Below are 17,560 nucleotides of genomic sequence, written 5' to 3'. Positions count from 1 at the left end.
GCCTTTTTTCCAGGCTTTCTAAGCCAATCTACCTTCTTGCTGCCAGCGACTAGTGCTTTTAAGCTAGATGCCAGACATTGTCTGAGCTCTCACATCTGATTCCCTGTGCTACAGTAGCCCTCAGCAAGAAGAAATCACCTGAAAGGAGAGTCTTTTAAAAACCCACTTACAACTTCGAAGCATGCTTAGGCATGAGTGACTGTGTTTGGTAGGTTGTGCAAATTCAAGATTGTTGCTTCTAGTCCTGAGACAATTTATTTACAAAGCTAACTAATTGGGCAGGTTAATACTGTTTGTGTAGGGAAACCTACAGTGAAGGAGTCAGAGATAGGAAAGAAGGAAAGATAAAGCACAAAAATGGCCTGGGTTGAAAGCAACTTTCTAATAATAATAATAATAGAAGAGAAAACTAACTCCAAACTGCCATGTTTTTTGGCTCAGTTAGGCAGAACAAGGAACAGTGTATATTATCTTCCTGGAATGATCAGATCAAGGAGGCATTTACATGCCAGATTTTGATTGCATTTATTCTGAATTTTAAGTGATCTGTGATGTTGGCTGACTGGTGTAAAGTGCCTCAGATTTTAAGGCCATTTAAAAATGGAGAACGTGTAACTTTTCTACTCAGATATGCATGAAACCCATGCCAAAGAAGCTGATACAGCTATTAAAGTGAATGGAAATTATGCAGTTTAATTCAGGTATTATTAGCCAGTGCCAGTAAGCTTAAATGTGATTAGCTGGATGTCCAGTGCATGCCAGATTTTTACGTTTAGATCTTCTAGAGCAAAAACTTCAAATATTTCTAGTAAGCTAATATATGCACAAACTTTCTCATTTTTCAAAAATATCAATAGTGTGAAACCAATGAATATTTCATTAGATCCTAAGATGCCTCAGTCAACAGTAACTAGATTCATCACGTCTGTTGTCCAGGAAAGCAGCTTTGGAAAACTTTACTAAAAGATAAAGATAGTATCACTTAAGAATTCTGTCAGCAAATCTTTACCTGCGGGTGGTAGAAAACCACCATAGTATTTATTATCTTGTATCAAGGAAGCAGCATTTGAACATGTAATTGTTATTTGTAAAAGGGAAAGTTGTAGTCAGGCAGATATCTGTCTTATCTGCATTTAATGGATGCAGCTTAAGTATTTTTCTGTTTATTTTTCTGCTGATTTGTAGACTGGAAATTGTGGTTGAACAATATGATCAGACAGGCATTTTAATGCTTTTCAGTACAACTCTAACTTAGGAACTACCACTAAGATAGTTTTCCTAGGTTGTCCAGACCATCCATATTTGTTGATAGGATGAGGTAGCTTCTTGTTGTCTTTTTTCCAGTCTTTTACCTGTCCCTGTGTTCAGTATTCTAAAGAAAATGTCCTTTTATTTTTATCTCAGAACAGTCTAAAGCTTCTAGGAAAAAGGAGATCTGGAAACTTGGGTGTATGAATGGACCTCTACAACCCTGTGGGCTTTACTGAGCTTTTTGTTTCAGAAGTAGAGTGCAGAGCGCAGTTGCAGCTTTTTCCTTGAAGTCAGGATGATTCTGATACATTGCATTAGAAATGTTTTATAAGCTGAATCTCTGAATCTCCAGACAGAGATACTAAGGATAGCTAGGTGTGTGAAGTCATGATTTGTACATCAGAGGCAACTGTTACATTACCTAATTTTATGCATTATCTGAAACTGGGTGGCCTTTCTTGCCTTCCTGCCATTCTTTCAAATTGTTAACAAAAGCGTGTATTTCAGGGAGGTATCCAGTGTGATTTTTCTTTCATGAAAATATTTGTAGAAGTCTCATGTGTGGTGTTACTGGCTAAAGACAATGTCAGCCTAGTCTGCATGTTTTGAAAGCTAAGGGAGTTTTCGAAAAATCTCTTTACAAAGGCATTTTTCTTTTAGTGAAAAAACAACAACAACAACAACAACAAAAACCAAACAAACAAACAAAAAAAAAACCAACCAAAACTGGTTTTACTTCATAAGCCTTAAAGGGAAGAGAGGCCTGGATCAGAATGGGTGCGGGAGGAGGCAGTCATAATTGTTCATAAATGTTCATAAATATTGACTTTCTGAGTTTGCTGAATTGGTAATAGTTTTTTTGTTTAGGGTTGTTTTCTTTTTGAAAGAAGGAACATTTCATGAAGCATTTATTGGCTCATGAAATGAATAAATCAGCAAGTTATGTAATATTTATGGATGAAGTACTATCTGCTTTATCCTGTCTTTCTTGAGAGACCAGAATTCTCACTGCACAGGAGGACTCTGCAGCAACAGTTGCATGCACAGATGTAACTGGTCCTGGACTTCTGGCAGGGTGAATTTGTCAGTGTTTTAAAATTCTGAAGGCTGTTAGAATTAAGGAGTTAAGCCCAGTTTCTTTCTCTCTGCCTGTGTAAATCTTCTGCATGTAATAGCTGCGTGCCTTACAGAAGTGTAGTAGCTTAAAAGGGTAAGGTTTAAATGACTATCATTGGGCACCAAAACTAATGCACAAGATGAATGGCATCACCCTTAGATCACTCCTACCTTCAAAAAGGGGAAGAAGGAGGACCTAAGGAACTATAGGCCAGTGGTCAGCCTTACCTCTATCCCTGGAAAAGTGATGGAGCAACTGATCTTGGAAAACTATTCGCTGGTCCATGAGTGACAAGGTGATTGGGAGTAGCCATCGTGGATTGGCAAAGGGGAAGTCATGGTCAACCAACCCTGAAAATCTATGATGAAGTGACTGGCTTGGGAAATGGAGAGGACAGTGGATATTATCCACCTGGATTTCAGTAAGGCTTTCAGCACTGTCTCCCACAAAGAAGCTCACAAAGAAGCTGGTGAACTATGGACTGGGTGAGCAGATAGTGAGGTGGATTAAAAACTGGCTGAACGGCTGGGCCCGGAGGGTGGTGATCAGTGATGCAAAATGTAGTTGGAGGCCAATAACTAGTGGTGTACCCCACTTATAGATACTGGGTCCAATCCTGTTCAATGTCTTCATTAATGATCTGGGTGATGAGGCAGAGCGTGCATCTTCAGTAAGTTTGCTGATGACACAGAACTGGGAGGAGTGGTTGATACACTAAAGCATTGTCCTGCCACCCAGAGGGACCTCATCAGGCTGGAGAAATGGGCTGACAGGAACCTCGTTGCAGTTCAGTGAGGGCAAGTGCAACCTCCTGCACCTGGGAAAGAACAATTACCTGTGCCAACGCATGCTGGAGACCAACAATCTGGAAAGCAGCTTTGCAGAAAAGTGGTGGATGCTAAGTTGAGTGTGAACCAGCAACATGCCCTTGCTGCAGAGAAAGTGAATGGTGTCCCAGGCTGCATTAGGAGGAGCGTTGCCAGCAGGGTCAAAGGAGGTGATCCTTCTCTTTTATTCAGCACTGGTGCGGCCACACATGGAGTGATGTGTTCAGTTCTGGGCTCCCCAGCACGAGACACGTATGGACATATGCAGAGAGCCCAGTGAAGGACCACAAAGATGGTTAAGGGACTGGACCACCTGTCACCTGAGGAAAGGCTGAAAGAGCTGGGACTGTTCAGCCTGGAGAAGGGAAGGCTCAGGGGGCATCTCATCAAAGTGTACAAATATCTGAAGGGAGGAGGTAAAGAAAGAAGAGCCAGTTGACACTATAGTCATTTTAAGTTGACACCATAGTAGATGTTCAAGTTGATTCCTGTTTTTTAACTCTGATCTTAGACTGCTGGAGATGGGTTTAGATTTTTCATTTCCTTATTAGTTTTTATTTTCTGTCTAAGAAATAGTAATATAAACTCAGCGAGCATCCCTTTGCAGGATAAGTCTTCTCTTGTTTAAAGACTTTCAGTCTTTTAGAAATGCTAAGTGTTGTTCATTAAGTACTTCGGTAATCATTACAGCTCACCAAAGGCAGCAGAAGTACCTTAGCTATGGCATTGCATTTTACAGTATCTGCAAATATTCCTTCCTTGAATATCTGCTATGACTCAAGAGACCTACAATGCTGAAGAGATGCTGTGTATTTACATGTGCTGTAATTTACATTATTTCACTACTATAGGTGGTGTAGTTTGTAGCTGCCTTGCAAAATCTCACCTGAACATGGATTTACATTCTCGAGGACCAATTCTGCTTGTGACATACCTCTTCAATCATCACTCTAACGTTTATAAAATATAGCTGAAGTGCTCTCCCACTCTCAATTTATACTATGATAGCTGAAATGTTAGCAGAATCTTATTGCATCCTCCTCATCTCACAGATGCTTTTGTAATTAAATGCATGGAATTTATTAGAAGCAAATATGTAAAGAGGGAGTGATATATCCATTTCTTGGTAGCAGGATGGCCTGCACTTTCAGTGGGGAATGCCCTAGGAACACTGTAAAACCAAGGAGTTCCCAATCTTGAAGTGGGAAAGTGTGTTGGGACTTACAGCTATTCATCTGGTACGCAGACATCATCCTATGCAGTAAGGCTTATGTATAAATAGGCTACAAAACAGCAGTGCTTATTAAGCTAGTTATCCCTTTGTGTGACAATGGTGCTTATCTTGATTTTTTCAGCAGTAAATCACACCATGAGCCTCTATCTCTGCTCATGCAGAAAGTCTTATCTGACAAGTTGAGCTTTAAATGGGTGGTTAGCCACAAAAGGGTGAGGAAGAGTTCACTACTGCAGACTGAACACTGAAGGTAAAAAGATAACTATTTTAGACTGGGCCAAGAAATACCAAACGTTTTCCTCAAGGGTCTGCGTATAGTATTGCTGTCAGATGCTGTTTTTTAATATGCATTCATTAACTAGACAGGTCTGCTTCATCGTCTTTGTGCTTAATGTTCAAAGAAAACATGTTCAGGATTTGGTAGTAATAGTAGCACTGATGGAGAGAGAACTACATTTTTGGGAACTTGTGCAGTATATCTACTTTGTCTGATATTTTTTTGAGGATCAAGTTATCAAACCTTCAGAACCAGCCCCATTGCATGACCATGGATACTCACTAGTTAGTAACTATCAGATTAAGCAAAAGTCTGGCATTTATTACTGTTTAAAGAGAATGATTCTGTGCACATAAATGAAAGATTATTTGTATAAAACATATATAATCCCCCTCAGAGTTAGGAACAGAGGCCATTTGAGGCTGTTTGCCATTCATAGTGCTGGAAGGGAACACCTTACAACAGTATTAGCATAATATAGTTGTCTAAGAGTTTCAGCAGTGCATCTCAGTTCAGTCTCTGGGTACATCAATAAGGCTTTTGAAGAATTGTCTTAATCGTTAAGGCCTTTTCTGCTGACTGTTTTGGCCTTACTTGGATTAATAGGCTCAGGAACAAGCTTTCATATTGTGGGGTGGGTGGCTGGTTTGATATGTTAAGCATCAATTTAATGGATGAAAATGATTCAGGCTCACAGCTGGTCTGCTGTACACACTAGTTTGTAGATACTGATTGATGTTTTAATCTTAATGAGGGATCCACTTATCTGATTTGGGGTTTAGGTTCTGCTTCTTTTTTTTGCTAATTTTCACTCTCTCCCCTTCTAGCTGTAAACAACTTGATTTGTTTCTGATGGGGGGGGGGGGAAGTCCTTCCATTGCTTTACAGCATTTGCAGAAAGAAGCATTAGCCTACCAAAGGCCACGTAAATTGATGGATTTAATGTATTAGATTTTACTGTGTAAAACAGAAATACTTCTCCAAGTCTATGGTGGCTTCTGAAACTTTTCTGAAAAATTGTCTGTATCTTGAGAATGGACAGGACAGCTACTCTGGGATTAATACATGTTTACCTAGAACAGTATTTTTGCATCTTAAAAATAGGATGTTACAGGGTCCTATACTTGGAGCCTGTGCTAGGAAAGAAACTTGGAGATGGATGGCCTCCATGATTTAAGCACTAATTACAAAGGTGCTGTATGGGCCTAAAGAGTTAGGTACAAGGTCCTAAGAGAGACAAAACACTTTCCTCTTACATGTATGGAAAGTGCACAAGCCATTTGAATAATTGGCAGTGTGGCTGGAAGAGCGGTAAGAAAGCTGTGTAGTTCTCAGTTTTTCTTCCATTCCCTGGCAGAGTTGAATTGTGTCAGTTTTTGTAGTTGCAGATGTCGTGCAGTGCATTTTTGAAAGCTGTAGTGCTGATTATGCAGCAGCCAGTCATGTTTCACTATTAGTTACTCTTATTATCAACTTTTCCCTAAAAACTGGCTTACTTTCTCTTGCTCTATTTTCTATTCTCCACGTCCACAGAAGAATTATTTCCTTTTCATTGTATTAGCCTTTTATGTACTGAAAAGTCATTATCTTGTCCTCTCTTGAACATCTTTTCTCTGGACTAAATAACCCAAATTCTTTTACTGTTTCCTAATGAGCTCTATTTTCAAAGCACCCATTCATTTTTTTTGTTTGTTTCTCTGTTCTTCTTGACTGTGTGTTTCTTGAAATGCATTGCCTGTCAACAGGGAACTGCCAAGGCTGAAATAGAATCTATCAGTTCAACCTGTTTAAAAAAAAAACAAAAAACACCAAAACAAAAAAGCCACAACAACTTACTATAAGTAACCATATTGTCTGATGCCAGCACATTATTTAAAAGCTAGAGCCTGGGGCATTTAATGTTACTCTTACAGTAAGTCTGAAACTTACTAAAAGAAGTCACTTTAATGAGCTCAGCAGAGCACTCTTATCACATCTACAGTCTCCCATAAACAGCATCTCATCCAGCACCACTTGTTATATTTTTCTTTTCCCTACATCTCTCCAAATACCCTCTTCTGGTCACTTTGATAAAAAACCTATGCAGCTGTGTCTCAGTTCTTACTCCAGTCTGCATAGGTAAACACTGTATCATGCACCAGGTGGTTTTGTTATCCAGAAGCAGCAGTGAGATAGGACTGAGATGCCAGTAATAGAAAGTAAAGCAGTAATAGAAAGTAAAGGCATTAGCTGATTTTTTTTTTTAAAGTGTTTCCTTGGATTCAGTCTTGCATGAGAGGGATATAGATGTAGAGTTTTACTTTCTGATGCTAAATCAGTGGTATGTAGAGTCCTCAGGCTAACAGAGGTGACGGGAGGGTGTCTCTAATCACCGCAAGTTTTCGCAGGCGCAGCTAACATTGACAGTTGGACTAGACAATTGTGATCCTTTCCAACTGAAATAGTCTACCCTATTCTAACATGGTTGTCTAACTAGCAGTTACTGCTGCCACCGTGATGCTCTGCTTTGATCCCATGCTAAAACGGGTGGCACAATGACTGTGTTGCTTTAACTGCCCTTGTCTAGATTCATGCACATTTAGATCAGCTCAACGCTTCATATACTCTTACTAAAAACTGCTTCCAATACTATAGTTGGTTCCCCAAATCATCATAGTACATTTCAAATTGATTAAAATCTGGATAGTGGCATGTAAATAATTAGCCACTAGGAGTATTTTAGTGAGGATGTTTCTAGGGATGTTCTCCCATTGATTATTCTTAGCTTAGCATTTCAATATCTTTTAGTAATGAATAAGACGGCGATGCGTAGCACTTTCAGAGGGTGCACAATCCAAGAGCTAAACCAATTCACGCCACAAATGTCTTTCTGAACTATGTACCATTTAACTGGAAGTCCTCATTCTGTTTTGGATTAGGTGTTGAAGCTTATCTGCACTGTAGAGGAACTCCCTTTACTCCCTATAGGTAGTTTTATCTGGTCTTGACCCATCTGCTACTTAAAAATCTAAAAGTTCAGCATGAATTTTTGACGTGTATTTATCGATGCAAATCAGGTAGTTTATATGTAACTGGGCCAAGACAGAGCTTTTAGTTCTCTTCAGGGTTTCTTTTTCCCCAATTACCATAGACTCAACCTGTATTATACCTCTTATTTATAAAATGCCTTCCTCTTTTGACTTGGTTCTTTATTCAAGGTCAAATGTTACCTGAATTTTACTGCTAAATTTCTGCATACACTCTCAAAGACTGTCACTTGTCAGTATCTTTGCCAAAAATCGTTCAAGCCGTATTGCCTCTGTTACTTCACAATTTTATCAAATCATATTCTGAGGTATCCTCTTTTTCAATTTAGACATATCCCATCTTACAATTCATTTTGAGTCCTCCTGTAAAAGTTCTTTTTCCTGGCTCATTGCTTTCAGATCCACCTCCATCTCTCCATCCTCCACTGCATCAAATACAATTAGATGTCATCTTTAATGTTCTTTTCTGTTTTATTTCATGTCTCACTAGTCATCTCTTCCAATATTAAGATATTGATCTTTTCCCACCTTCATATCAAAATGAGGATGTTCTTGATTGCTTGTTTTTCAGCATGCATCTCCAGCAAGCATCTCTTCAGTTTTCCTCCTGTAGACTTTACAAAAGGGAGAAATCCTTTTTACTTCCAGCAGAGCTGTCTTGTAGTCCTTCTTAAGGCTCTTATTTCTCTCGATTACAGAGTATTTGTCAGGTAGTCAATGATAACGTTTCTCTAGTATGCCCATGTTGCATAACGTATTTTGGGGCATGGTAGTAGCTCTTCATCTTAAGTGCTAGTGCAGTGCTTCAAACTGATGAATAATGTTATCTCCAAATTAAGAGGATACTTTTGCACAAATGTACTGAGTACTGACAATGAGTTAATTAAAAATGTATTCTAGCAACTAGCTAGTAAAAACAGTTTTACGTCTTGGAGATCTACCACATATGCCTTCTTGGAAAAGATGCTCCCTATAGGCTTAGAAGGAACTTTCTCCTGGTTGCTCATTTAAGTAATAAACGTCAGGCTCTGAATAAGGCTATTACAGATTTATGTTCCAAAAGTAAGTAGGAACAGCAGTAGAAATGCAAGAGATTTTGTCCTGTCAGTAATGTCTATGAGTAATCAGACTTGAGAGGGAAGATTAAGCCTAAAATTATTTTTCCTTATGCATTATCAATGAGGAAAAGCTACAGGAACTGCATGTATATATGGTTTTGCATAGATAATGTTCATAAAAGAATAGGAATTCTGTCTGCACTATTTATATATATTGTTAAAAAGAGATTGGAAATTTATAGAAGTTAAAATACTTGTATAGGTGCCAGGGGAGTTGTCTCTTGATTTAAACTTCAAAATATAAAGTATGGTTTAAAGACTGCTTCAGAAAGTAGTTGAAATTCCTAATATTCGTGGAGGGAGGTGGGAGGAGAATTTATATTCCTCTTTGACAGGAGCCTAAGCACTATTGCTGGAGAGCGTGGAAGGAGAGAAATGAAAATTACAAGTTTTCTTTTCATGTTCAAATCTTAGTGAAACTTATAAAGTGAACAAGTGAAAAATAAATGGTAAGTTAACGTGTTTTTTTTACAATGTACAGCTTTTCTAATACAAAGAGGTGGGTGGGGCAAGGAAATTTCAGTCTTTATAGTTCTTGGCAATAAATCAGACTTTGTAACTATTTGCAATTGATCCTACTATCTTAGGTTTTCAAGATCAAAGCAGTCCAACTGGCAGGAAAACTTCTTCCAGCCTTCAACACACCTACTGGTATACCATGGGCAATGGTGAATCTGAAAAGGTAATGAATTTTCTTTTGTGGGGAAGCGTGTTCCTCCTGCTCCTTCCAATTTAAAATTAGTAATGTCATGTGTTAGTTTTTCTTAGTACTGGAACTGTAGAAGGTGCAGATAAATGGGCATTACTGACACTTGAGAATAATTTTAATAGAGTTCAGAGCATTCTACCTCATTAACTGCAAGAAACAGTGACCATGACTTTTTTTCTTCTGATTCTGCAATAAGAATTCAACATGCTGTTGGAACATGCCCAGTGTATTTTGCCATGTGTTTCCCTTAAAGCTTAATTGTTGGTTCTTTAATCATTGAAGAAAATTGTTTGTTGGCTATGGTTGAAATTTACTGGGTTTTGTGTGTTGTGTGAGCTGTGTGTAACCTTCAGCAGAGTCACGATGTTTGAGGAGATGCTGGGACTCTGAAGATACTAATTTTACGGTTCAGCTTAGGTATAAAGGCTAGTGTACTGAAATCCACTATGGTCTGTAGAGACGGAGAGGCTCCTTTCAATTGCTGTTCAGGCCAGACAATGAACTTAAATAGCCTGCATTGCCTGGTGGAAGAGAATTGCCTTGCCTTATTTATTTTGTATTGCTTGTTCAATGCTGGTATTTCGCTCAGATTTCGAGTGTTTTTGATGCAAGGCATTTTAAAAAATTTTATTAAGTTTTTAAACAGTAGCTGAATTAGGTTGCACGTCTGGATCATGTGTACACCTAAGCAATTTGGGATAGTAAATAGCAGAGAATTTTTGAGATGTTTTAAATTGTTTTCCACTTAGGAGAGATGCTTGTTGTGCTTTGTTAGACTGAAGAGGTTTAAGACTACTTCGAGAGCGTTAGCCTTATGTGCCTTTTTGTGATAGGAAACAATCCTGACTTTGGTGTTCCTTCTTGGGTGAAGACCATGGAGCTGTGGTTCACCCTTCTGTTGGCGCAGGGCCTCACCGCCTGTGCCTGGTTTTGTGCGCTTTGCCTATGCTGCACTTTCCCCATTTATTTGACCTCTGTGCAATTAGTATTGTTGCATTAAATTTCCCCACACACTTTCTACATGGCTTTATGGTTTCCTCAGTCTTGTGTTCTTTCTGCAGTTTCATATGGCTTGAAGTTCCTCTCTGCATAAGTTGGGTTTTTTAATTTTATTTTTGCTTTGTTTAGCCCAAGCCTGCACTGTGATTCCAGTATGTTTGAATGGTCCAGATAGTCGTAATCCTCAGGAAGCACAGGTGTCTGGTTCACTGGCTTGAGCAACCTAGATGGCAAGGTTTAAGAAGCTGCAAGCAATAGAGACATGGATACTTATCAGTAAAACATGGAGGCCTATCGCGTAGGTCAGGTATCAGAGCACAGTCAGGAAGGCAGGACCGGACAGGGGAAAGGATTGGAGCGCCAGAAATTTCCTGCATGCCGCTGTTTATGCATTTACTGTGTCACCCTCTTGGTAGTGTACAGAACCCACTGCAGAAAATACAGTGGCTGCCATGGCAGGGGGCAGTGACAGCAGCAGGCATATATGAGAACACTTGTCATGAGGCTGAGATTGCAGTGAAAGACAAGACCTGAAAGAAATATTTGGAAAACTAATGACTTGTGTTTTATTAGCTTTTTTTATTCATAATGAAGCACTTAATTTTATCTTTTTATGATAGGTGTACAAAAAATCCCCCCAAGACAAGCTATGATTTTCTCTCTACACTTTCTAAACAGTGGTTACTGTGTTTTAAAAGGTGGTTTTCTGCCTCGGGTCAGAGCTACAAATAGTGCTCCATAACCAACATTTTTCCTTTACATTTCCTCTTTTTAATTTATAATTTTAAAAATAAGTAAGAAGACGTTCCTAACTGATTGTACTCCTACTGATTACTTCTACTTCTTCTCATAAAAGATTTCAGTTATCTCCAGGAAAACATAGTTAACTTAAGAAATTAAAAGACCCATTCCTGGAAGATGGTGAAAACTCCCGAGTTAGATTAAAGTAGAGGTAACTTAGGAGTTAGGACTTAGCAATACGGTATCTCTTAGGGTGCAAAAGTCATGTGGTCTGTGATACTTTCTGTTGATTCTTTGTGAGCCTGAGGAACTCATACTATTCTGCCTACAGCAAACATACTGTTTTCCTGTGTAGGCGCAGATAGGGCCCACTCCCATCCTGCTCGAGAGCCTAATATTGACCTGACGCACATCCCACACAAGTATAGGGAACACCACAGATGTTTGGCAGAACAAGGAAGTGAACGCTGCCACCTTCGGAAGTATACTCATCTCGTCTGATAAATGCTTTTGATTCTTGTTCTTAGGAACATGCAGTGAATAAACAACAACCAAGATTGGGCCCATGTTAGGACATGATATTTCTGTGACATGAAGATATTGTATCTTTTAGTCACAGGACTTTTTGTTGATGAGGTTATGGTACCTTTTTATCAAAAACACCCAACCAATGAACCGACCAACCAATCAAACCACAACTCCTATAATCTTGAGTATAGGTTAATATTTTTCTGTTACTTGTTTAATTTACTGTGGTGGTTGTTACTAGTACTGTGCTCAGTAATTCTGAATTTTTTGTTCTTTTCCCCCTTTTTAATGCATATTTGATGGAATTCAGTGGTGTGGGACGAAACTGGGGCTGGGCTTCTGCTGGCAGCAGCATCCTCGCTGAGTTTGGTACTCTGCACATGGAATTTGTCCACCTCAGCTATTTGACAGGGGACCCTGTATACTACAACAAGGTGGGTCTCAAAGTCAGTTTTTTAAAAGTGTCTTTTACAGTGCTTCATCATAAATTGCATTAAAGGGGAAGTACTTTCTGTATTACATTCTATTTGCATTCTTGGTAGCAGGTAAATTTTTTCATACTTGTATTTCTGTTACCAAATAGGTGACTTTTCCAAATAGAAATTTATGACAACAAAAGCTTTCTTATTTGTTTCAGCATACATTTAAAAATTATAATTTTTAAACATATTTATGTGAGCAGTCCTTTAAAAGCAAAATGTACTAACCTGCAGGAAGCCCTCAAGAAAGCTTCTGCATTCAGGTTAAGAAAACTTACTGCTAACAAAAAAAAAATTAAATGTGCAGAGAGCAGATGAACGTTGCTAGTGGTGATCCTGATTCTTGATTTAATTTAGGTCATGCACATTCGGAAGTTACTTCAAAAAATGGATCGTCCTAATGGACTTTATCCAAATTATTTGAATCCAAGAACGGGCCGGTGGGGTCAGCGTAAGTATTCTTATTTTATTCATTCCTTCTTAAAGATCTGCTTCTTATTTTGTTGCTGAGTTGGGTATCAGAAAATTTTTTCTGTAGGGCATGAACAGCATTGCTTGAAAACATGCAATGCAGAGGGATTATTTAGACTTGAGATCTGCTGAAACCAATTTTTGCCTATCACTCTCTCTGAAGTCAGGTAGCTCGATTTTTGTGGTACTTTCTGAAAGCAGCTTTGTACCAAATCTTATGCTTATCCTTAGTTTTACCAGTCAATAAAATCTGCTGTAATGAAGAATGAGGCTGAAAATAACGTCCTCATTTTGATTTTGTTCCTGGTTTTGTTTTGCAAACCATCTGGTAAGTGGATTACTGTAAGCTAACGTAGAAGTAATGCATGTTTGTGATGGTTAAATTTGAGCTACTTTACCAGGTGTTAGGGACTGACATTTACAAACATCATTCTTCTACCTAGTGGCATGTGAAATGGCATGATGAATTGTGCTGTTATCAATGTGTCCCCCATTTAAGAAAAAAAACAACAGTGTTGGAACGAAAAGAAAAAAAATCTTGTTGCAACAATGTAAATAGAGAGATAAAACACAAAAGATGGAGACACAAGTATGATTCTTTTTCTTGAAGTGGTTCTTCCAAGAAAAGTTGAGTGGTTTAGTGCTTTCATAGTGGGAGTAATAAAAGAGAATTCTTTTTCTTCAAGGTTTCTGTTCCTATTTTTTTATGAATGCAAGTTTATTTAGGAAAAACAAGCAAGATGGTCTATTTCTGTCCTGTTTGACATCATTGACAGGTTTTGGGGATTTCAGCGGTTGGCTGTAAATATCCAGGAGAACATGTTCTGGCTTGCAAACTGAGAATTTGCTTCTGGCTTTGAGTCTGGTATATGAGGAAAATGAATGCAGCTGTCACTGCAGTGACTGTGAAGAGAGTTGTCTAATCTGATCGTTAAGGCCAAAATTCTCTCCAAAGTGTCTGATATCTTTGAGTGAATAGTGACACATTCTGAGACTGACACATGGATTGATAGATAAATTCTTCAGATAAATTTAGGTTTAACAATGCATTCAGAAAAAAGAAAGTGAGCAAATACAAATATTCACCAATTATTTGTTCAAAAGACAGTTTTACATTGTTCTGAAATATTTTCTATTGCTTTTTTCTATTCTTAACCAATTGTTCCTGCTACTTTTATCAAAAGTAGTCTAATGTGCCAAATCACCAGGATTGTTTAGAGGCTTTTTGTCAGCTGTAATAATAATGCTCAGAATTAGCAGCTCTTGGGAAGAAATTAAACCTGGTCACTGAGAATAAACATACAGTGAAAATTTTAACTTTTCAGGAGTTTGAGCTCAAACGTACCATTTAAATGAATTTTGAAAGATAATACTTTTGGGACTAAAGTTTAGGACTACAGGCTGAGACTTAAGTTCATCGGATAAAAAGAGATACAACTTTATAAAGCCTTCAATTTTCTGTGCTGATCATTAACCACAGACTTATTTCCCCAGATTTGGTGGTGTATGGGTTTTGGGGGTTTTTTTAATTTGGTTTTGGGTTTTGGTTTTCGATGTTTGGGGGGGGGGGGGGGGTTTGGTTGGTTGGGTTTTGGTTTTGTTTTGGCTTTTTTAGGGGGGTTGTTTTTCAGGGTTTGTTTTTGGTTTTTGTTGGGGTTTTTCTGAGCAAATAAGCTTCCAAGGGCAGATACAGATGTTCTCATAGTGTTTCTAAGATATCTCCAATGCAACAAGCATTTCTAAACCTATCTTGAAAAGTTTTGTGGGGACAAGAAAGCAAGTATCCCTAATTCTGTTTTTCCTGCCACAAATGATGAGAAACTCTCTTTGCTGTATCCCTGATAGATCACTCCTCAGTGATTATATTTGTAGAAATTTAAGAAGCTACAGTAAAAGCTACACATGTACTGAAACACTGGACATATGAGCTGGACCAGCTGAGGCTTACACAGGAATTTTTCTTCTGATTATTCTGAAGAGGTTGCATCCTGCATCACAGCAGAAGTCAGTTAAATAAGGGCAGCGCCTTCACGCACTGCATCTCAGGTCACTAGAGGACTCGCGTCAGAGTCCGCAATACTGTTACAGACTTGAGTCACATTGTTAGTATTAAGGGCAGGTGAGGCTTTTATGTCCTCCTCAGAAGGTAATTTCAAAGAGCATTGTGTTTGGCTTGTTATGTACCTTAGTACTGGGAAGACTGAGACAATGGGAAGAGTACCAAAGCATAACTTTTCTTCTTTCAGCTTCTGGGAAAGCTGCCCTTTTCGTCTTTGCTGTGACCTTTAGTTTGATGCATCTTATCTTGTACAAAGTACTTTCTCCAGATAGTTTCTGAGAATTATTTCAGAACTCTCTATTTGCATAGATACATGTAACTCTTGACTCTGACCTTTCTGGGTTCTTTTTTTTTTTTTCTTCCTTTTAACATTTTTTTCCCCTCCTCAGACTTTTTTGGCTTAACTCTAGTTAGGTTTTCTGTTAATCTGTACAGTGTTCCAACTAGGTCATGAGGGGTGTGAAATAAGTAAAATAAATCTACAGAAATACATACATATACACTGTTGAAGAAATACGGGATTTAGCAGCATTATAGCATCATTCTAGTAGTGGGTTTATTTTCTCTTTCTATACCTGGCGTCCTAGGAGTGACTATATTCTAGTGGTGGGTACCTTTATTCAAAGTAATAAAAATACCAGTGATGTGCACATAGCAGTCAGACTAATTAATTTTATTACTACCAGATGATTATCCAGAGAGTATTAAAATATGTAATGGAAGAATCCATTCAGGTCAATTTTTCTTGGTAGTTATGTTTCGTCTTTACCTTATAATTTTTTTTTTTTTAAGAAAAAGATTTTATATGAATAAAAGAAAAAAGATATACTTCTGTGTTGTTTGTTTAGTTTTGTTCTAACAGGCTGATAGGTAAACTTGAATACTTAAAGACCATTCCTATTGCAAGATAGATTTGTGGAAGAAGAGAGAAGTCTCAAACATTTTCTGTGGCTTTGGTGTGCTCCCATAGGACTGTAAGCTGGATGTATCTCTACTTGCAACAAGAATTTTGTGGAAAATTCTTGGTACCTTCTACCTTGACACTTGATGTGGTATTTTTATACGTTAGAGGTATCAGGAGCCTAGGCACATCCTCTTGTTGTGTTTTTAACAAAAATAAAAACAAACAAACAAAAGATACAAAAAAACCCCAAAACCTCCAAGGATTGCATCTACTTTATTTGACTTGCAATCCCAAGTATTAAATATTAGTGTGAGCAACTGATGTGCCTTTAAAATACCCCATTTAGAAATTTTTCCTTCCTTCTTCCTCTTTGCTCCAGAGAGGTGTGCAGTGATTTATGCTGCCATATAAGTCACTTTTTTGCACATGTAAGGTCTCATAACATACCACCTTTATTTTTTTGAATCTCAAATTTTGCATAATCTAAATGTCATGTTGTCCATCAGAACCCTGTATGAACTGGATATAATTCGCAAACATTAAGATTATATCTCAGCTGCTGGTGTTAGGAAATTAGAGTAATAAAATTCAGTGCTAGGCCTTATGGAAGGGGAAGGTGATATTTCTTTACAGAGTCATTAAGCCAGCTGACTTTCACCTACTCACTTTTCTCATAAGTTTAGTTCACTTGTACTCATAGTTATTAAGATGTGTCCAAGTTTTCTGGACTCAGAGAAAAAGGGATACTGCTATGCTGTCCTCTTTATATGTCTAGGATTCTTGAATGATAATGATGAGCTAGTTTTTGGACAGATCTTTCAGGCCTTTCAGGGATCAGCAATTATTATGGGGTTTTTCTATGCCTCAGAATATTCCTGTCTTTAGCCTCCATGGATCTTAGGCCACGTTGCTGTGGCTTGTCTGTTTTTCCTCATTTAAATGTATGCTTAAAATATATGTATGTGATCTGTTCTCTCCTTGAGTTAGGGGAAGGGGAATGGTGTATGTAATATGCTGCAACCTTATCGCCATCCTTCTGATGTTAGGATGCAGGGTCTAATGAGTCATTCCTGTTGTGGTTTGATTTATCAGAGTGCAGCCCTTTTGATCTTGATATAAACAGCATGGCATGCTATTTCACTGCTAGGGAACAATGTTCTGGGGACATGGCCCGGGATGTACAGACTGTTTTTTTCACTCCTTGTTCTGCTGCTTCTGCTGGTGCTTACAAAGACATGCATTTTCATTCAAACCCATTACCAGTTGTTTCTGTTACAAATGCCTAAAAAGGTATAATCAGTGAAGTAACGTATCAGTCAATTAGTAATGATGGTTTTTTTATAAAGAAGGATGTGACCGTGGCTCCCAGGTTCTTAACAAATTGGAGAGATGAGTAGAGTCATATAGTGTGCCATTAATCTATAGCCATGTCTTTAGTGTTTACATTTTTATGAATATGAATTTGCCTCCTAAACAGATATAATTACTAGAATTTTGATTAAAAGCAAGAGATTTCAGAATTATAGAAATTAATTTGTACTGAAGAAAAATTATTTTTAAAAAAATGAAAATATGTTGAGAAAATTTAATTCTAGTTTGCATTTGCAAACAGGTTAGATGAGAATACCAACTAGAACAGCAATAACAAAGAAAATGGCAATCTGCATGTTATTCCCAAGTCAGGACATACCACTTGTTTGCACGTTTCTTCCTTTCTACTTTAAAATATCAAGAACGAATTATTGCATTTCATCTGGTTCCAACATCTCCTACAAGTAATGATGTTATTGAAGGGGAACTTAAATCACTCTGGTTTCACA

The 17,560-nt window shown here is 38.0% G+C and overlaps 1 protein-coding gene across 2 annotated transcripts in view; it reads left to right on the top strand.

The window, feature by feature from the left end:
• The window catches only part of MAN1A2 (mannosidase alpha class 1A member 2), a 143,504-nt gene that overhangs the window by 80,240 nt on the left and 45,704 nt on the right, over positions 1-17,560 (top strand). For both annotated transcript variants that reach the window (XM_075107946.1, XM_075107949.1), the window contains exons 6-8: positions 9,438-9,532; positions 12,138-12,261; positions 12,664-12,757. In XM_075107946.1, coding sequence (XP_074964047.1) covers positions 9,438-9,532; positions 12,138-12,261; positions 12,664-12,757 — 313 coding nt within the window. The remainder of the gene's footprint in view (positions 1-9,437; positions 9,533-12,137; positions 12,262-12,663; positions 12,758-17,560) is intronic.

Source organism: Phalacrocorax aristotelis, chromosome 1 (genome assembly GCF_949628215.1).
Source record: "Phalacrocorax aristotelis chromosome 1, bGulAri2.1, whole genome shotgun sequence".
NCBI lineage: Eukaryota > Metazoa > Chordata > Aves > Suliformes > Phalacrocoracidae > Phalacrocorax > Phalacrocorax aristotelis.
This window is presented reverse-complemented; position numbering and strand designations above follow the sequence as displayed.